At 45.2% G+C, this 22,475-nt stretch overlaps 1 protein-coding gene across 2 annotated transcripts in view; it reads left to right on the forward strand.

Annotated features, from left to right (window-relative positions):
- Window positions 1–22,475, forward strand: part of AMMECR1 (AMMECR nuclear protein 1) — a 169,620-nt gene that overhangs the window by 92,043 nt on the left and 55,102 nt on the right. For both annotated transcript variants that reach the window (XM_044305880.1, XM_044305882.1), the window contains one exon: window positions 19,315–19,425. In XM_044305880.1, the coding sequence (XP_044161815.1) occupies window positions 19,315–19,425 (111 nt within the window). The remainder of the gene's footprint in view (window positions 1–19,314; window positions 19,426–22,475) is intronic.

Raw genomic sequence — 22,475 nt, forward strand, 5'->3', positions numbered from 1 at the left:
CAGATCCCCCATAAGTGTCGCCCACAGATCCCCCATAAGTGTCGCCCACAGATCCCCCATAAGTGTCGCCCACAGATCCCCCATAAGTGTCGCCCACAGATCCCCCATAAGTGTCGCCCACAGATCCCCCATAAGTGTCGCCCACAGATCCCCATAAGTGTCGCCCACAGATCCCCCATAAGTGTCGCCCACAGATCCCCCATAAGTGTCGCCCACAGATCCCCCATAAGTGTCGCCCACAGATCCCCCATAAGTGTCGCCCACAGATCCCCCATAAGTGTCGCCCACAGATCCCCCATAAGTGTCGCCCACAGATCCCCCATAAGTGTCGCCCACAGATCCCCCCATAAGTGTCGCCCACAGATCCCCCATAAGTGTCGCCCACAGATCCCCCATAAGTGTCGCCCACAGATCCCCCATAAGTGTCGCCCACAGATCCCCCATAAGTGTCGCCCACAGATCCCCCATAAGTGTCGCCCACAGATCCCCCATAAGTGTCGCCCACAGATCCCCCATAAGTGTCGCCCACAGATCCCCCATAAGTGTCGCCCACAGATCCCCCATAAGTGTCGCCCACAGATCCCCCATAAGTGTCGCCCACAGATCCCCCATAAGTGTCGCCCACAGATCCCCCATAAGTGTCGCCCACAGATCCCCCATAAGTGTCGCCCACAGATCCCCCATAAGTGTCGCCCACAGATCCCCCATAAGTGTCGCCCACAGATCCCCCATAAGTGTCGCCCACAGATCCCCCATAAGTGTCGCCCACAGATCCCCCATAAGTGTCGCCCACAGATCCCCCATAAGTGTCGCCCACAGATCCCCCATAAGTGTCGCCCACAGATCCCCATAAGTGTCGCCCACAGATCCCCCATAAGTGTCGCCCACAGATCCCCATAAGTGTCGCCCACAGATCCCCCATAAGTGTCGCCCACAGATCCCCCATAAGTGTCGCCCACAGATCCCCCATAAGTGTCGCCCACAGATCCCCCATAAGTGTCGCCCACAGATCCCCCATAAGTGTCGCCCACAGATCCCCCATAAGTGTCGCCCACAGATCCCCCATAAGTGTCGCCCACAGATCCCCCATAAGTGTCGCCCACAGATCCCCCATAAGTGTCGCCCACAGATCCCCCATAAGTGTCGCCCACAGATCCCCCATAAGTGTCGCCCACAGATCCCCCATAAGTGTCGCCCACAGATCCCCCATAAGTGTCGCCCACAGATCCCCCATAAGTGTCGCCCACAGATCCCCCATAAGTGTCGCCCACAGATCCCCCATAAGTGTCGCCCACAGATCCCCCATAAGTGTCGCCCACAGATCCCCCATAAGTGTCGCCCACAGATCCCCCATAAGTGTCGCCCACAGATCCCCCATAAGTGTCGCCCACAGATCCCCCATAAGTGTCGCCCACAGATCCCCCATAAGTGTCGCCCACAGATCCCCCATAAGTGTCGCCCACAGATCCCCCATAAGTGTCGCCCACAGATCCCCCATAAGTGTCGCCCACAGATCCCCCATAAGTGTCGCCCACAGATCCCCCATAAGTGTCGCCCACAGATCCCCCATAAGTGTCGCCCACAGATCCCCCATAAGTGTCGCCCACAGATCCCCCATAAGTGTCGCCCACAGATCCCCCATAAGTGTCGCCCACAGATCCCCCATAAGTGTCGCCCACAGATCCCCCATAAGTGTCGCCCACAGATCCCCCATAAGTGTCGCCCACAGATCCCCCATAAGTGTCGCCCACAGATCCCCCATAAGTGTCGCCCACAGATCCCCCATAAGTGTCGCCCACAGATCCCCCATAAGTGTCGCCCACAGATCCCCCATAAGTGTCGCCCACAGATCCCCCATAAGTGTCGCCCACAGATCCCCCATAAGTGTCGCCCACAGATCCCCCATAAGTGTCGCCCACAGATCCCCCATAAGTGTCGCCCACAGATCCCCCATAAGTGTCGCCCACAGATCCCCCATAAGTGTCGCCCACAGATCCCCCATAAGTGTCGCCCACAGATCCCCCATAAGTGTCGCCCACAGATCCCCCATAAGTGTCGCCCACAGATCCCCCATAAGTGTCGCCCACAGATCCCCCATAAGTGTCGCCCACAGATCCCCCATAAGTGTCGCCCACAGATCCCCCATAAGTGTCGCCCACAGATCCCCCATAAGTGTCGCCCACAGATCCCCCATAAGTGTCGCCCACAGATCCCCCATAAGTGTCGCCCACAGATCCCCCATAAGTGTCGCCCACAGATCCCCATAAGTGTCGCCCACAGATCCCCCATAAGTGTCGCCCACAGATCCCCCATAAGTGTCGCCCACAGATCCCCCATAAGTGTCGCCCACAGATCCCCCATAAGTGTCGCCCACAGATCCCCCATAAGTGTCGCCCACAGATCCCCCATAAGTGTCGCCCACAGATCCCCCATAAGTGTCGCCCACAGATCCCCCATAAGTGTCGCCCACAGATCCCCCATAAGTGTCGCCCACAGATCCCCATAAGTGTCGCCCACAGATCCCCCATAAGTGTCGCCCACAGATCCCCCATAAGTGTCGCCCACAGATCCCCCATAAGTGTCGCCCACAGATCCCCCATAAGTGTCGCCCACAGATCCCCCATAAGTGTCGCCCACAGATCCCCCATAAGTGTCGCCCACAGATCCCCCATAAGTGTCGCCCACAGATCCCCCATAAGTGTCGCCCACAGATCCCCCATAAGTGTCGCCCACAGATCCCCCATAAGTGTCGCCCACAGATCCCCCATAAGTGTCGCCCACAGATCCCCCATAAGTGTCGCCCACAGATCCCCCATAAGTGTCGCCCACAGATCCCCCATAAGTGTCGCCCACAGATCCCCCATAAGTGTCGCCCACAGATCCCCCATAAGTGTCGCCCACAGATCCCCCATAAGTGTCGCCCACAGATCCCCATAAGTGTCGCCCACAGATCCCCCATAAGTGTCGCCCACAGATCCCCCATAAGTGTCGCCCACAGATCCCCCATAAGTGTCGCCCACAGATCCCCCATAAGTGTCGCCCACAGATCCCCCATAAGTGTCGCCCACAGATCCCCCATAAGTGTCGCCCACAGATCCCCCATAAGTGTCGCCCACAGATCCCCCATAATAGTGTCGCCCACAGATCCCCCATAATAGTGTCGCCCACAATTTGTTTTAATATGGCCTTTGAACATAATTTTTTAAGTAAGATCATATAAACCTCTGTTTTGTAATTTTGTCGTTTTTCCCGATTAATCGAAGAAATTAATCGGCAACTAATCGATTATTCAAATAATCGTTAGCTGCAGCCCTAAACAAAAGTTAGATAACTATAAATGTATATTTTCAAATTGACTAACACAATTTTGTACGAATTAAGATTAAAAATAAAAGCAGAAAATGGAGTTCCAGTGTAGAAATTTTCACCCTGGTCTCGGAGGAAGGTAGCACGGTATGACATCCTCAAATTCCATACTGCCTAATTAGTAGGACTATAGCAACAGTAAGTTTAAGATTTGTGGGTGCAGTGGTGCAATTCTGTCATTGAGGATTCCAGATGTCATGGCCCCCCCCCCCCCCCTATTATCCTAATAAAGGCTACTGCGCTGCTAGTTTAGGTTATTTTCACACTTGCGTTGTTAATTCCTCTGCCGGATCTCAATACCGGAACTGAACACATCCGTTTTGATTTTGCACATCAGGATGCATCTGTTCTGTTAGAATGTGGTTGTGTGAAATCAAATCAGCAAAAACGGATCCGTCACTAAATACATTGAAAATCAATGGGTGACCCTTTTTTTTTTTTTTTTTTTTTTTTTTTTTTTTTGGCTCCTAAAAAAAAATAAAAAAAATGGACCCATCACCATTGACTTGGTGTTTTCAGTACTGCACCTGATGCATCCTGAACATCTCTTTCCATTTGGAATGCAGGAGGACTAGACAAATGTTTTTGTTTTTTCTTCCCCCTGTATTATCCTCTGCTGGATCTGAATGCCTAAAAAAACACCAAGTGTGAACGTAGCCTTAGCCCTGCACCTCTTCTGCATTTTCCTTGCACAGCAGAGATCCAGTCTTCTGGCTGTGGTTTATTAACCCCTTCTATCCTTTTGGTTTATTATTAACCCCCTACACCCTTATATTTATACATTCATTTTTGTATAGATGTCACAATAGAAAAAGCGTATGTGTCTACAAGGCAGGCGGTCTTACATTGAGGTTCCTCCTAGCAGGGTATAACACAAAGCACTGCCTGCTCTGTTGTTTTTTTTGGCACATTTTGCTTGGCTTGGAGGGATGTGCTCAAACCAGTAAGGACACTTATTTGTGTTCTCCCACTGCTGGATTCATATGAGGTCACGTCTGAATGGCGAGGTTCTCTCTGCCAGCACTGCTGGGATATTTTTTTGTTTTTATAGTTTTTTTTTATTTTTTATTCATGAACCTTGCAGCCTGAATAAAGTGCTGTAGTTATACTGTAGTTCATGGCTAAAACAAATGCTGTAATGCACATGATGCAAAATCATAGTTTGTAGTATGTGGCGCATGTAGTCCTGTGGGGGTTTATACTGGGATGATGTGGATACTGAGCTGATCACCAGGGGTCCAGCTGCTGGAGTCTCCTGTCATCAGTAAACCACTGAGGAACTGGCAGCTCTGTAGTGGAAACGTATAACGTCACCCGTTAGAAAGTAATGTTGGGATCGTATGATGATTGAGAACTTTCTTGGGCTGGAATCAGCCAGAAGTGGATCCAAAGGAAAAAGAACATCAAGAAATCACTTCTCTTTTCTGCTGAATGAAGACTCTTCAGATTTTATTTATTTTTTCCGCGCAAGTGCAGTGTTTTAATGCGTTTTGCACGCGCGTGAGAAAAATCGGCATGTTTGGTACCCGGACTTCTTCACAGAAGTTCGGGTATGGGTTAGGTGTTCTGTAGATTTTATTATTTTCCCTTATAACAGGGTTATAAGGGAAAATAATAGCATTCTTAATATAGAATGCTTAGTAAAATGTCCATTGAGGGGTTAAAAATAATAAACCAATTTAACTAACCCCATCCACTTTGTTGCGTAGCGGATCTCCTCTTTTTACTTTCTCCAGCACCTGCCTAAAGGACCTTTGATGTCGCTGCGCTCATTACATGGTCCATCACCATGGTGATGGACCATGTGATGAGCGCAGTGACGTCTTCAAAGGTGGGTCCTTTAGTCAGGTCCTGAAGAAAATAAAAAGAAGAGGAGATCCGCTACACGACAAAGTGGATGGGGTGAGTTAAATTGGTTTATTATTTTCAACCCCTCAATGGACATTTTACTAAGCATTCTATATTAAGAATGCTATTATTTCCACTTATAACCCTGTTATATGGGAAAATAATAAAGATCGGGTCCCGATCGTCTCCTAGCAACCATGCGTGAAAATCGCACCGCATCCGCACTTGCTTGCGATTTTCACGCAGCCCCGTTCACTTCTATGGGGCCTGTGTTGCGTGAAAAACGCACAATATAGAGCTTGCTGCAATTTTCACGCAACGCACAAGTGATGCGTGAAAATCACCGCTCATGTGCACAGCCGCATTCAGTGCAGGTGCAATACGTTCACCTCACGCATTGCACCCGCGCGGAATTCTCGCCCGTGTGAAAGGGGCCTTAGGGAACTTTCACACTTGCGGCAGAGGATTCCGGCAGACAGATCCGGATCCGTCTCACAAATGCATTGCAATACCTGAGCCGTCTTTCCGGTTGTCATCTGGAAAAACTGATCCGGTATTTATTTTTTCACATTCTTTAAGGTCTGCGCATGCATCGACCGCTAAACCTGATCTGTTTTGCTGGATCCCGCCTTCCAGCAAGTGTTCAGGATTTTTGGCCGGAGAGAAAAAATATAGCATGCTGAATGGATTGCTCTCAATTCAGAATGCATTAGGATAAAACTGATCAATTGTTTTCCGGTATTGAGCCCTGAGGACGGAACTCAATACCATAAAACTTTGACGCAAGTGTGAAAGTACCCTTATCCGTTCGTTAAGAATTTATTAACAGTGAGCGTTTATGTGCCGTCAGGAGTTCAGAGATGATGACTACAGATTGAGCCCTGAAAGAATCAGTGAGGCAGAGAGCAATAGTAGATACACTAAAATTAAAAGATGCAGAGAAAAAAATGTTGGAAATTATTAATCAAGAAATTGTTTTGAAAAAAGGATATTTAGCTCAATGATAAATTGGGCCCAAAGGTGTCTATTGCCTTTAAAGGTTATGGGCATCAGTGCATCTTTTGTCATCAAAGTACATTTATCACTGGTTTTAAAAAAGTATAGTTTTGCAGCTGCGCAAAAAAGTATAGTTTTGCTAGATACTGTATTGCAGTATCTAGCAAGATGCCTGTTCCCGTTCCTTCAAATGGGCTTTCTTAGGCCTCGTTCACATCACCATATCTCCTTTCCGTTCTCTGACTCCGTTGAGGAGCAGGAGAACGGAAAGGACTGATTCTGCAGATGACTGAGACCTAATTGAGCGTAACGGAGCCTAAAGACCCCATAGATTATAATAGGGTCTGTTCGGTGTCCGCTCAGAACATGAGGGGCATTTATCAAGGCATTTACACCACTGTTGTGGCATAAATAAGTCACTAACTATGGTGCACGTCATATGAGGTGGGGGTTCATGTGGCCCACCGGAGCCAGATAGTAGCGTAAGTTGTAGCCGAAGTCTACACCAGCCCGAAGTCTGCACCAGCCCCTAGTCTGCATAGATTTGACTTTTTGGTGCATGAAAGGGCAAGAAGTGCACCTAATTTATTATTAATAAAGTAAGCACATCTCACGCCAGCGCAAGGAGATCAAGACTGGCGTATGGGTACCTTGTATGTTCCTTATGGTGTAGTGTAGCTCTGACTGCGGTGTACCCAGATATACCATCCATTTTGCAGCTGTACGTGCCGCCAACATCTGAGATAAAAAAATTGTAGCGGCCTCCCAAGCATTTCTTCTAGAATACAGTGCTCATGGATGTGATAAGATACTGGAGGAAGCAGAAACCATATTTAGAGTTTTAAGAGAGACCACCAACTTGCTGGAAGAACAGGCCCTGGAGTCTTTTGATTCCTGAAGTATGGCAGATACTTGGAGCACAGCGTTCTCTATTCCTCCCTCATATGTTCCAGCATGAAACACTGCTAATTAAAGGAATCGGGACTGAGACGTTGCTGAGGGCAGACATACTTGAAATTCTCTGCTTTTCATTTATATTGGTATTTATCTATACAGTACAGGATTTTACTTTTCTATCATTAAAAGGATTCCCCCAGCAATTAAATATTTCATAATTAATCTCTTACCTCAGGCAAAGTATACACTGGAATGATGCTTGTGTCTAGATATTACTTTTACACATATTTTGTATGTGAACAGTTAAAATATTTTATGTTATGCTGCACTAAGCAAGAGTGGCATGTAAGACTATAGGGCTGCATTATTTTTTTTTTTAAGTATTTTGCAACTCCTCGTTTTCCAGACACTTGAGTATGGTGCAAAAATGTCTTTAAAAGACACACTAAATGTTGGCCCAAAATGTTTAAAGGGATTCTGTCATGAGATTTGAGCCCTATAAGCTAAACATATGGCCATGTCCGTACTAATAACATTAATCCTAAACTGCCCTTATTAAACCTGCTTGTAGCTCTATTAGCCCAAAAAACAGGTTTTTATAAGCTGTCACTCACCTACCTAAGGTGTCCAAGGGATTTTACGGTACTCCTGGCAGCGGCTTTGTTGAGCGAAGTGCGCATGCGCCGGCCTGACGCGCATGCACACTTCGCTCAACGAAGCCGCAGCCATGAGTCCGCGGCGCATCAGGCTGAGCCTAGTGCGCAGGCGCCGGATCTTGCAGAGGGACGGGAGGATTGCGGAGGCGGCGCTGAGGAAGGCGGCGCTGGGCACCAGATGGCGAGGGGTGCGGGCGGGCACCATGGATTAACGTAAAACCCCTTGGACAGCTTATAAAAACCTGTTTTTTGGGCTAATAGAGCCACAAGCAGGTTTAATAAGGGCAGTTTAGGATTCATGTTATTAGTACGGACATGGCCATATGTTTAGCTTATAGGGCTCAAATCTCACAACAGAATCCCTTTAAGATAAAAAAAAAATTCGATGAGACATTTGTTGTATAACGGCTACTGTGTAATTATAACTCCTACAGCAATGGCTTATTTCTGACACACTGAAAGGTTAGTGACCCTTCCATGTGGTCTGGGACTTACAGCACACGTTAAACTGCATGCCTAATTATTTTTAGCCGTCGGCGTCTGATTGTCCTCAGAGTTGGAGATCCTCCAGTTACACTATGCAAAGTAGGTGCAGTGTCAGCTGGTAAAAAGCAAACCACCTCAGCCTTTCTGATAAGGCAGACCCATTAGAGAACCCATACAGAATCACTTAAATCAGGGCTGGCCAACCTGTGCCAGATGTTGTAAAACTACAATGCCCACCTTGCCCTGCTGTAGGCATTCTTTGCATGCTGGGAGTTGTAGTTTTGCTAGAGAGCCGCAGGTTGGCCATCCCTGACTTAAAGGGTTTGTCCAGGAGGTTTAAAAATTATGGAGTAAGCAGGGTATGTCATAAAAAAGCCAAAAATAAATACTACTTGTCTGTAAAATCCCCCGCTGCTTTAGTGCTCCCACCATTCTCTGCTGCTGTCCTGCAGCACCTCCCTGCATGTAGCCGCTGCAGCCAGTCACTGTGCACTGATCGACTATAGTTCTCAAGTAACATCAGCACTGCAGGACAACAACGGAGCAGCTGGTGATTTTTCATTGGGGAGTTTTAAATGCAATATAGAATTGTGGTTCTGAGCAACTTTGTAGAATGTTGACAGTTAAAGCATTTTGGACAGAATGGATAGGCTGCATGCGCCATTATTCTTGCGCACAAAAAAATTGGAAACCATGACTGGCCCCATTATAACTTAGGGGTTTGTTGTACGCTTTGGTTATGAATAAAAACCTAAACGCTTATGTGAACAAAGCCTTAGGCTTCGTTCACATCACCGTTCAGCCTTTCCGTTCTGCTCCGTTTAGGAGCAGGAGAGTGGAAAGGACGGAGAAGGCATATAACTGAGCCGAACAGAGCCTAAGGACCCAATGGGGTCCATTATAGCCTATGGGGTCCTAAGGGCTCCGTTTGGCTCAGTTATATGCCTTCTCCGTAGTTTCCGGCAAAGACTTTCTATCTTTATCTTACAACAAACCTGCTTCTGGCAGTAAGTTAACTGGCTGCACCAAGAGCCGTCTCCTACAGTTCTGGCTTCTATAACAGACCAGTGTGCTGTAAACATAAAAAAAATAAAAAATCGTTCTATATTTTTTTTAACAATGTAACTGATGGATCCAAACATCTGCTCTGCCTGTGCCGTTCATAGTGCGTCCTGTGCTGATGAATGGCAGGAAAAGTCTAAAGCATATTGGTACGCCATAGACTTTTTCCAAGCCGTGGGTGCCCACAGAGAGGCCTCTGAGTGCCGCCTCTGGCACCCGTGTCATAGGCTCGCCATCACTGTCCTAGAGAGTGTATTTGATCTGGCCAACTGTTTCTTTACCAGGCAAAGACTTCTTCGGTCATCCACCACAGTTGTTTTCCGTGGTCTTCCGGGTCTTTTGGTGTTGCTAAGCTCACCGGTGCGCTCCTTCTTTTTAAGAATGTTCCAAACAGTTGTTTTGGCCATGCCTAATGTTTTTGCTATCTCTCTGATGGGTTTATGTTTTTTCAGCCTAATGATGGCTTGCTTCACTGATAGTGACAGCTCTTTGGATCTCATCTGGAGAGTTGACAGCAACAGATTCCAAATGCAAATAGCACACTTGAAATGAACTCTGGACCTTTTATCTGCTCATTGTAATTGGGATAATGAGGGAATAACACACACCTGGCCATGGAACAGCTGAGAAGCCAATTGTCCATTACTTTTGGTCCCTTAACAAGTGGGAGGCCCATATGCAAACTGTTGCAATTCCTACACCGTTCACCTGGTTTGGATGTAAATACCCTTAAAGCTGACTGTCTGCAGTTAAAGCACATCTTGTTCGTTTCATTTCATATCCATTGTGGTGGTGTATAGAGCCAAAAATGTTACTATTGTGTCAATGTCCCAATATTTATGGAGCTGACTGTACACACCAAAGAGAGTTATCGTTGTAATCCGCATAATAAACCCTACCAGGCAGTATGCCTGGTTTAATAGGGTTGATCATACTGACAGACTGTTTAACCACTTCCTCCTATTCTAATGATTAATGTGAACTTCATGGGAGTGTTTAAAAAAAAAAAAAATTGTTGCTTCATGTCCCACAAAAATTGAATTAAGTGATACACACCCCAATCTGGTATCATTGAAAAGTACTGATCGCCCCGCAAAAAATGAGCTTCCACACAGCTCCGTACACATAACTACAAGCAAGTTATTGAGGTCAGAATATGGCAATGGAAAAAAAAAATTGTTTACATTCCCCCCCCCCCCCCCAGTATTAAAACACAAGAAAAACGATATAAATGTGGCATTGCCGTAATCGCACTGACGTGGAGAATGAAGGGGAAAAAGTCAGTTTTCAAACACCATGAAAACAAACTCCATAAAACTGGTTTCCAGCTTACCATAACATTGTATGCAATATTAAATAGTGCTATTAGAAAGTACAACTTGTCCTGCAAAAAAAACAAGCCCTCATACGGCTATGTGAACGGAAAAATAAAAAAGTTATGGCAGGGAATGAAAAATGAAAAATCCTCCAGGGCATGGGCTGGGCAGACCATCATTGAAAACTATTGGCAATTCAGTAAGAACTTCTAGCAGGAATAATGAACAAATGGTACTACATAGTCATAATAGATTCTCCAGAATTGTTAGGAAGAAGAATACAAGTACTAGTAGTACCTAACCAGACATATCAGGACCTCTCACCTCCCCTCTTTAAATCTTCTATGTATGGCCTCATGCACATGACGTTGTTGTGTTCCGTTCCACAAAATGGGTTTCCGTTGTTCCATGATCCGTTTTTGTTTCCGTGTATCTACTTTTATTTTTGGAGGATCACCAGACATGAAGGAAAGTAAAAAAAAAAGTCTAACTCAAGTTTGCCATGCAAATGATAAGAAAAAAACGGACACGCAGACGCGGATGACAATCTTGTGTGCCTCCGCGTTTTTTCACGGTCCCATTGACTTGAATGGGTCCGCAAACCGTTTTCCATGAAAAAAATAGGACAGGTTATATTTTTTTGACGGACTGGAATCACGGACGCGGATGACAAGCGGTGCATTAGCAGAGTTTTCAACGGACCCATTGAAAGTCAATGGGTCTGCAGAAAATCACGAAAAACTGAACGGACACGGAATGAAACAACGGTCGTGTGCATGAGGCCTAATTCTATTTAAAGCTAGCAGTGCAAACTACAACGTTTCTTTTTTCATTTAGCAGCAGAACATTTGCACTTCATTTGTTTTCAGGTCATGATTGCAGGCACAAAGTGCTAGCAATGGTGTCTCATAGATGGTGGACATTTAGTGCTCTTATAATAGAGTATGGTATCAAGTAGGTTTCAGCAGCATCATTTTCCATTACATAAAGGGCTCTGTAGTCAGAAATGTTCAGATTCTAGCTTAAAAAGAATAGTATCTGTTATTGTGCAATTTATTAACTTTCAAATAAATGTAGGAAAGTTTGATATATTTTATGTTCTATAAAATCTAAAGCCCCTATAAGAAAATTGGTGATAAGCAGGATGTTCTAGTGGTGATAGAGAATCAGTTCTCACCTCTCCTTATACTATAGTTGGTGATAAGCAGGATGTTCTAGTGGAGATGGAGAATCAGTTCTCACCTCTCCTTATACTATAGTCGGTGATGAGCAGGATGTTCTAGTGGTGATAGAGAATCAGTTCTCACCTCTCCTTATACTAGTGTCGTGATAAGCAGGATGTTCTAGTGGAGATGGAGAATCAGTTCTCACCTCTCCTTATACTATAGTCGGTGATGAGCAGGATGTTCTAGTGGTGATAGAGAATCAGTTCTCACCTCTCCTTATACTAGTGTCGTGATAAGCAGGATGTTCTAGTGGAGATGGAGAATCAGTTCTCACCTCTCCTTATACTATAGTCGGTGATGAGCAGGATGTTCTAGTGGTGATAGAGAATCAGTTCTCACCTCTCCTTATACTAGTGTCGTGATAAGCAGGATGTTCTAGTGGTGATGGAGAATCAGTTCTCAACTCTCCTGTGTTCTCTCCTATCCCGTATACTCGGTATCTTCATGCTGCCCCAAGGCCTTTAGTTACAATGCCTGAAATTGTGCTGCACATGCTCAGTAGTGAAGACCAGAGGAGGAAGTTTACTACTGGGCATGCCTGCAGTCATCTCGGGAACTTCTAGACAGAACAGGAAGACAGCATTAAAGCTGTTTGTTGTGTGGGAATAAGTAACTTTTCACAAGTGCTGCAGCTTGCGTCTGCTATGGATAGAATCATACATATTCCCTGCCGCTCTGGTCCTGTGCACCAGCTCCCGTCTGTCCATTCTCCAGTCCATGGCATGTTTAATTTGTCCTCGGCATGGTGAGTTGCTCCACTGCCGCCAATGACTGGTTTCAGCAGTGATGTCTCTTGTGGACACCAGTCATTGGCTGCAGAGGAGAAGATAATTGCCTTGCCCAACAGGAAGTAAACAAGTCGCAGACCGGAAGATAGACACACGGGAGCCAGCGGGCTGGATGGAAGAGGCACACAGCAGGTAAGTATGAATCTTTCCATAACAGAGGCAGCCACCTGTGATATGGTACTTATTCCCAGATAACCCTTCTAGGACCAGCACTGAATATACCAGCTACACTTTTACCTGTTTCTTTTATTCCCATTTAGACTTCCACATGATTCTCTGCATTTCCACGACATTTTATAGTTTTTTTTTTTTTTTTTTTTTACCTTTTTCTGAGGACAAATGCATAGATTTCTTGGTTATTAATGGTGTAACTGTGTTCCAGTTTTTGAATGCATAGAAGACTGCATATTTACTTACCAGAATTTAGAAAATATAAGGAATTTCAGAAACTGTAATCCAATAAATAAGGTATAGTAGTAAGAGAAAATGGTGTTTCCATTTTACTACAGGAAATTTGTTACTAAATTATTGGCCGTTTGAATTACAGCGGGAGCTGACTCAGAACTTTGGCTTACCGACTCCATAGCCCTGGTTACATAAATCCTGTTCGCTCATCCATTTACCTTGATTCACCTTTTTAATTAATATTGAAGTAGTAGCCGCTTCCTGCATTATTCAGAAATTGCCCAGCATGTATGCAGACTTGCTTGCAAAATGTCACTTCTCATTGTTTCATGTCCTCCATTAAACCCTATTATGCTAGGTGTCTTCCAGTCTGCATTCAGTTTGCAATGCAGTTACTTTTTTATTTGTTTTCATTTATATAATATACTAGCAGAAGGACCCGGCTTCGCACCAGTATATTTCATCTATTTCTATTAATGTTTGTGTGTTAGAAGATATCAACAATATCCCCCATAACAGTGACCTCTACAGCACCCCACCACTTAACATTATCCCCCCCCCCCCGCCACTTTAAAATGGGACCTCCACAGCATCCATCCCCTTAACTTTGACCTTCACAGCAGCCCGTCCCTTTAACAGTGAGTTTCACAGAACCCCACTCCATTGACAGTGACCTCCTCAGGGGCCTGCTGCCTTAACAGTGACCTCCACAGCAGTTGCCCCTTTTGTGGCGGCCCCTGCCCCTTTAACAATGACCTCCACAGCGGCCTGCCTCCTTAACAGTAACATCTACAGTGAACGCCCATTTAAGTGACCTACACAGTGCCCTGCCCCTTTAATGCCACGCGACATTTTGTCTCAACAATTTTCATATTTTGTTATGGGAACCTGGAGTCAAACTGTGTGTATGTGGAGACTAAGGACCTGCGAGCTTCTATTGGCTGATAAGGGACATGTGACCGGGTGTATGGCAGTTGGGATATGAAGAGAACGACTTGCAGGCTTGTATTGGCTAATGCAGGTCATTTTGGGGGAATATCTTGGGAACGGTACGCCCTAGAGAGCTGAAACCCCCACAAGATTTCTTTCCAGGTAGCAAGAGATGGGTATACCAAGTTAGGTTGAAATCGATGGTTGCGTTTTGAGTGATCGCGGAACATACATAAACACACATATATAAAATATACATACATACATCCTTTATATATAAATATAGAAGATGCATTTTGGCAGTGTGGCAGGGCTTCTTATCCTTCTGAAAGAAGCTACTTCTGTTAGGTGGCTGTACAGCAATGATGGGGGTTGTGCTGTGAATGGGGACAGAACTATCTGTCTGTCTAATCATAGTTCTGGTTGACCAGTCTATACATAGATTTCTAAAAAGCCCATACACAGTAATGTTTGATTCTGGATGCAACCATATGACTTTTATTTCACCCCCGTTGTGACAGTGAGGGCCCCCAGCTGCCCTGATATTGAAGATGTCAACAGAGGAAGCTGGCACCCTCCACTTCTGTAGGACGACTCAGGATGGCAGAGGTCGTGTAACAGCTTCTCTGGGTGGTTCTTGACTCCCTCCACTTCAGTACATGTGCTATATGGTAACTGGACCCATCCAGTGCATGTGTAGGGAGATTCTCCTTGCTGTAATCTGCACTTGCGCTGGTCGTGTAAGTCATGTGACTGTCGCTCAGACTGTCGTTTTTGGGTCCATTCACACGTCTGCAACTGTTTTGTGGTCCGCAAATTGCAGATCCGCAAAACGCGGACACTGGACATGTGCATTTTGCACATAGCCGGCACTATAATAGAGATGCCTGTTCCTTGGCTGCGGACAAGAATAGGACATGTTCTATTTATTTGCGGGGTCGCAGAACGGAATGAATGGGTCCGCACTCGTTCCGCAAAATTGCGGAACGGATGCGGACCCATTATGGGGAGGTGTGAATGAACCGTTAGAAGACCTGGTGTGTACTGCAGTCATATCAGAATTTTCAGTTTACTGGACCCTTCTTGCCCACCCTTTAGATGCCCTGTGTGCTGGATGTGCGCGGTGTCATGGTAAATGATGTGCACTTTGACAATTTCTGTATTATGCAGTGGAACAAACTTAATGCAAAGGCTTTTTTATCCTTAGTTTTCAACTTTATATGCAGTTTCACGCATCTGACGATGTCTTGTAAGATCCAAAGCCTTTCACATCTTTGGAAGGGTTCCTAATCTTGGAGATCATGCTGTAAGCAGTTGGGGAAATGATTATCAGTCACTAAAGCTTCAGCGGGACATAGGAACATAGGGACTTCCATACTACGCATGGGATTTATTTCCCTTTGGTGCTGGTTGTGGACATACAGTAGCGGTGACGTGTAGCACAGCACTATGTGATACTTGTGCTTTAAGTGTGTGAGCAATGGTATCAGACTTCATAGTGGTGGTGAACTCTGTAGAAAAATTAGGCTACTTTCACACTTGCTGCAGAGTGATCTGGCAAGCAGTTCCGTCGCCGAAACTGCCTGTGAGATCCGTCAAAACGTATGCCAACTGATGGCATTTGACAGACGGATCAGGATCCTGATCAGTCTTACAAATGCATTGAAATGCCGGATTAATCTTTGCGGTGTCATCCTGAAAAACGGATCTGGCATTTACTTTCTTCAGATTTCTTTCGGTCTACGCATGCGCAGATCGGAAGGACGGTTCCGGCACGAATACATTCCTATGGAAAAAAATGCCAGATCCGGCATTCAGGTAATTGTTCCGTTTTTTTGGCCGGAGATGAAACCGTAGCATGCTGCGTTTTTTTCTCGGTCTTGATCAGTCAAAAAGACTGAACTGAAGACATCCTGATGCATCCTGAACGGATTGCTCTCCATTCAGAATGCATTAGGATAAAACTGGTCAGTTCTTTTCCGGTATTGAGCCCCTAGGACGGAACTCTATGCCGGAAAAGAAAAACGCGAGTGTGAAAGTACCCTTAGGTGTTTAGTAGCAATGTTTTTATTTTGTGTAGGTATTGATGACTCTTGTGATTTGGAGCAGTATATACCTCTAGTAGAGTAACACCACCATTAAAGGGGTTGTCCAGATTCCTATATTCATGACCTATCCTCAGGATGAGGGAGAGAACGCAATGCTCAAAGGAACACGGTGTTCTCTTCAAATAGTCAATTGACTTGGGTGCTTGGAGTTGCACCCCCACCAGTGTGATATTGTTGACCTATCCAGAGGATAGGTCATCAATATAGGAAACCCCTTTAAGAACAGGAGCCTGGAGATCTGGCAGTTTGTTGCAAAGCCTCCGCAGATTCTGACCTACATTTCAAGGGAATCTGCCACCAGTGACCTCCCTATCCAACTGTCTGCATAGACACATGGCTGTGGTTCATCTGATTAAAACACTGGTTTCTTTTGTTCGATCCGAGACTCTGTTCTCGAGTTATACTTTTTCTTAATATGCAACTTAGGCCTTTGGTGCAGTGAGGGTGCCACCATTGCTCTTGTTTCACCCAAGCTCTGCTCCTTTCTGTGGCCAGCCACTCCCTTGCTGCTTTGATTGACAGGGCCAGGCAGCAGCAAAGCAGTGAGGGAGGGGCTGGCAACAGAAAGGAGCGGAGCTTGGGTGCAACAAGATCAGTGGTGACACCCTCATTGCACCGAAGGCCTAATTTGCATATTAAGAAAAATTATCAACTCTGGAATGTAACCTCTGGTAAACAAAACAAGCAATGCAACAGCTCACTGCAAACCAAATAAAGTACAAAATTGCATCATAATATCAAATGCTGAACTAATAAGTTAGAGATACTTGGCAAATCATTTTGTACAAAATTATTTGAGCCAGTCTGCCAAACGTCAAGGCAATCTCTAGTTAGACGGGTTCCTAACACTAAATATACCTGTTATAGTGTAACTTCTGGTACACTTCAGGTAAACCACAGCCAGGTGTCTATGCAGATAGTTTTATAAGGAGGTCGTTGGTGACCGATTCCCTTTTTAAAAGGGGTTTTATGGTATTGTAATATTGTGTTGTCCTTAGGAAAAACCATCAATATAAAATTGGTGCGGCTCGACTTTCTGCACCCCCACTCATCAGTTAAATCAAGATGCCATAGCACTAAGAGGTTGTCCAGTCCCAAAATAAAAATTATTTTTATGTGCTCCTAACACCCCTCACCATGCATACATATGCCCCCAATACCTGTTTTTCATGTCTGAGCTTCTATTCCCACTTGGAAGACATCACATTAGGGTACTTTCACACTTGCGTTTTTCTTTTCCGGCATAGAGTTCCATCACAGGGGCTCTATACCGGAAAATAACTGATCAGTTTTATCCCCATGCATTCTGAATGGAGAGTAATCCGTTCAGGATGCATCAGGATGTCTTCAGTTCCGTCGTTTTGACTGATCGGGCAAAAGAGAAAACCGCAGCATGCTACGGTTTTCTCTCCGGCAAAAAAACTGAAGACATGCGACGACGGGACTGCCCACCGGATCACACTGCCGCAAGTGTGAAAGTAGCCTTATCCTGGCAGATCTGTTTACTTTCTCCCCTTCTTGTTTTGTTGAATACATAACTTTATTGATACACAAGCCTGGCTGCACTGCACAGAGATGAGTCACAGGCTGGACACGCCCCCACTGCTCTGCCTGCAGCAGCTACTCCATCTATAACTCCTGTGTCCATCTTTCTACACCCAGACATGAATCTACTTATCACCCAGTGTCTAAATCCCATCACTGACTGTCCACAGTCTCTGCCCTCATGTGTATCTAATCCTATCCTGTGTGATATAGCCTGCTGAGTTGTGTATCTAATCCCATCACTGACCATCCACAGGCTCTTCTCTCACTATCTCCAGAGTGTGATAAACAGCTGGAATCAGCAAGCGTATCCAATCACATCTGTATCTAATCCTATCCTGTATGTGTGCCTGATACACATGCTGTTGTGATACTGCCTGCTGAAGTGTGTATCTAATCCCATCTTCTATGATACAGCGTGTTAAAATGTGTATCTAATCCCATTTCTTATGATGCTGCCTGCTGAGCTGTATATCTAATTCCATTTTGTATGACACAGCCTGCTGAGTGGTGTATCTAAGCCTATCTTGAATGATCCTGTCTGCTGAGCTGTGTATCTAAACCATTATGCATTTTTTGCAGTCCCATTTTGTTCTATGGATTTTAGGTCCTCATTTTGAGGACCAGAATAGGACATGTTCTGTCTTTACTGGAACTGACATACGGATGTATGTCCTATTCTGGTCCTGATAATGCAGATCTAAAACCCATAGAACTCAATAGGACTTCAAAAAAAATGTGAACCGCACAGACAGTAACCTTATTCAGTGGATCCGTGCAGACCGCAACAGATACGGTTCTGTGCACAAGCCCTATCACTTATACTCGGCGCCCGTAACGATGATGCCCACAGTGCCCCCACAACAGTGACGCCCACAGTGCCCCCACAACAGTGACGCTCACAGTGCCCCCGTTTACCATCCAGTGCCCCCTGTGACATGCACAGCATAGGGATCAGCCTCTGTGGCTGATGGCTAAGCTGTCACTCCTGCACAGTGCTTACATCGCGCTGTGCAGGAGTCGGTACAGGCTTCACATAGAAGCTTGTACTATATAGAGAGCAGCCGGCGGTCCTGCACATGCGCACTAGCATTCAGCGCTGTGAAGATTGCCGGCTGGTGCTTTCTCCAGCAGGAGGCGGTGACGTCACTCGTGACGATCCGTCTCCTGCTGGAGAAAGGAAGAGAAGACAGGAAGATAAGATGGACTTTGGCCGGAAGCACTGAAAAGCCATCTGGAGGGACCACGTGACCTAGAGGCAGATCTCAAGAACAGCTGCACTCTGGAAGGTAAGTATGTGACCAATAATCTTTCCTCCACAGGTTAGCATGTATTGGCCAAAAAAAGATTAAGCCGGAGAACCCCTAAACAGCTCTGTCTCATTCAAGTGAACGGGACAGAGTTGCAATACCACATACAGCCACTACAAGATGTATGGCACTGTGTCGTGTAAACAGTGAATTGGCGCTTCCCACCTATCCCCTTCGGTCAGCAGTCTGTCGGGGGTGCCAGAAGCTGGACTCCGCTGCTTTGATATTGATGACCTATATGGATAGTACTGCACCAGAAAACCACTTTAACATCTGATGTCCTGTTTGTTAGACACTGCATTGCACTATGTATCATAGTATACACAAAGTATAGATTTAGTAATTGTCCTATTTTATGTGCTTTTCTTTTGCAAGCCCGCTGTTTGTAACATGGAAGATTGGACGGGACAAAAGGCTGCGTGGATGCATAGGAACCTTTTCTGCCATGAACCTGCATTCTGGTCTCAGGGAGTACACACTTACCAGGTAACACATCTGTTTTGGTGCTGTGGAAAGTTTCTTTATATTATGTTTTTTTTTTTCCATTATTGAAGCCTACCTGATACACAAACGGATCAACCAGTGTGTCTCTGTTGTTTCCTTGTCTCCCATAGACTGCAATAGACTATTCCTGCCAGAGTTTTCTTCTTGTGCATAGTCAGAGAATCATGTACCCCAGAGGGGATCCCAGTGTTTGGACCCCAATCAGATGATGTGACCTCATAAATTGGTATGCCATAAATGATATTTGCGGGAAACCCATGTAATGTTTGCCAAAGCAAAATTAGGAAAGATCTAATAAGACATTGACTTGGCCACTACAAAACTTTAAAGGGGTTCTTAAGGTCTAATTCACAGCTCATCTGTACCTGTAGATCTATTTTCATCAGCCTCATGGCTCTCTTCACTGGTCTTCAGGTCCCCCTCTACCGAATTCTGCATGGACAGGGTCAAGTGTGCTGCTGTAGCCAATGGCTGGCCTCAGCAGTGAGGTGCTGCTTGGGGACTCTTAATAAAATTAGATGCCCAGCAGCACTCTCCAGTATGCAGTTTACTTACTGCATGGTCAATAATATAGGGACTCTCTCACCCGGAATGCAAACATACAGAGGCAGACTGACAGCCTCCAAGCCTATGTTTGACAAAGGCCCTTAGGGATTGAAACGTTGCTTTGCTGCTGTGCTTTGGACATGTCGTTAATAAAGAAGAATCTTCATAACACTACTGGATGCTGTCTCTTTGCTTTTATTTGCCACTTGGGGACATGTCACCAGTTATGGGCTGCAGCGGCGCACAACTGGAAGACCAGTGAAGAGAGCCGGAACGAGCTGCTGGGAGCAGGGGAGTGTGGATTTACGGTGCAAATTACAAAACAAAAATTAACCTGGATATCCCTTTTCTAGGGGTTGTGCGAGACTAACAGATTAATGACTTTTTCATAGTTTCATTCATAAGCAGTTGATAGCTGCGGCCCAGAAGTAAACCATGTATGACCCGTAACACAAACGCTCTGTACTCTGTGTAGTGGCCATTCTCTGGTACTGCAGCTCATTTCGCAGCCAGTGTAAACTGGCATCATGTACAGTAGGTTGCTGTGTGAGCCATACAAAACTGGAAATCTCAGGGCCATTGCTTTTAGAAATAGCAGCACCCAAAATTTTACGTTATTTCTATTAACCCCTTCCTGAGCAACGATTTTTATGTTTTTGCTTTTTTTTTCACTACCTGCTATAACTTCTATATTTTTTTCCATTCAAACTGACCTTCTCCCTTCATTCTCTGGATCAGTACAATTGTAATGATATCACATTTACCGTATGTAGTTTGTCAACAAATAAAGTTGGAAAAAAGATTTTTTTTACAATTTTTCTTTGACATATTTTGAGCCGCATAACTTTTTTTTAGATTTATGTCTATGGAGCAGTGTGCGGGCTAATTTTTTGCAGTAAGATCTGTAGTTTTCGGTGATGGCATTTTGGGGAGGTGTATTACATTTTTTATCACATTTTATTAAGTTTTTGGGAGACGGTGACAAAGAACCTGCAGTTTGCCCAGTTTAGATATTTTATTTTTTTCTGTCACTTTGTTCACTGTACAGGATAAATACATTTATATTTTGGGAGAATTTTGTGACACTGCAATACCTGTATTTTATTTATTTTTTTCTTTTAATTGAGGAAAGGAGTTGATTTTGAATTTTGATATTTTTTTAAAACTTTCTTTAAACATTTTTTTTGACCCCCCCCCCCACCCTTTTCCCCCAGCGGCTTGAATCTTAAAATCGCTTATGCCATACATTCCGACATTGTAATGACGGTTGAATTTGCCATGTTCTTACTGTGTCCTGCCACCTGCATCCCTCCTTAAGAACTTAAACTTTTAATAGCATGGGTTTCTTCATAGAGACTGATTCTATTCCAGACAATGAACGGCTCCCCTGATCACTGCATGGGAAGCAGTTCCAGCCCCAGGGGTGCAGCCGAAACCAGTTGCCATCTTTAAAGGGAACCTGTCACCGAGATTTTGTGTATAGAGCTGAGGACATGGGTTGCTAAATGGCCGCTAGCACATCCGCAATACCCAGTCCCTATAGCTCGGTGTGCTTTTATTGTGTAAAAAAAAAACAATTTTAATACATATGCAAATTAACCTGAGATGAGTCCTGTCCCTGAGAGGAGTCAGGGACAGGACTCATCTCAGGTTCATTTGCATATGTATCAAATAGTTTTTTTACACAATAAAAGCACACACAGCTATGGGGACTGGGTATTGCGGATGTGCTAGCGGCCATCTAGCAACTCATGTCCTCATCTCTATACATGAAATCCCGGTGACAGGTTCCCTTTAAGGCCCTGACATCCACAAATGTCCACAAGGGGTTAAAAGAGGCTTTCTACACTGAGCAAAAATATAAACGCAACACTTCTTCGGTTTTGCTCCCATTTTGCATGAGCTGAACATTTTCTACATATGCAAAAGACCCATTACGCTCAAATATTGTTCACAAATCTGTCTAAATCTGTGTTAGTGAGCACTTCTCCTTTGCCGAGATAATCCATCCCACCTCACAGGTTTGGCATATCTAGGTGCTGATTAGACAGCATGAATATTGCACAGGAGTGCCTTAGACTTCCCACAATAAGGGTCCATTCACTCTGCCCGCATTCGTTCCGCAATTTGCGGACCCAGTCACTTTCAATCGTACTGGAACGGATGCGAATCCGCATTTTCGGGATCCACAATTCCGTTCCTGAATAAAATAGAACTTGTCCTATTCTTGTCCGCAACTCCCCACCCCCCATACCAAATTCTCAACCAAACCTATTCCCTCCTTACATTACATGCAGCAATACAAAACATGCAAGGTAAAGCTACTTTCACATCTGCGGCACTACAATCTGGCCACCAGATCTGGCAGAAAGTGCAAGGAATCGTACAGACACAAACTGCAGCGATTTGTGTCCCGCTGATTCTCTGCATTTTTTGCCAGATTGCGGCCTGATCTCTGCCAGACCCCATTATAGTTCATCGGGCCA

This window comes from Bufo gargarizans, chromosome 9, assembly GCF_014858855.1.
Source record: "Bufo gargarizans isolate SCDJY-AF-19 chromosome 9, ASM1485885v1, whole genome shotgun sequence".
Taxonomy (NCBI): domain Eukaryota; kingdom Metazoa; phylum Chordata; class Amphibia; order Anura; family Bufonidae; genus Bufo; species Bufo gargarizans.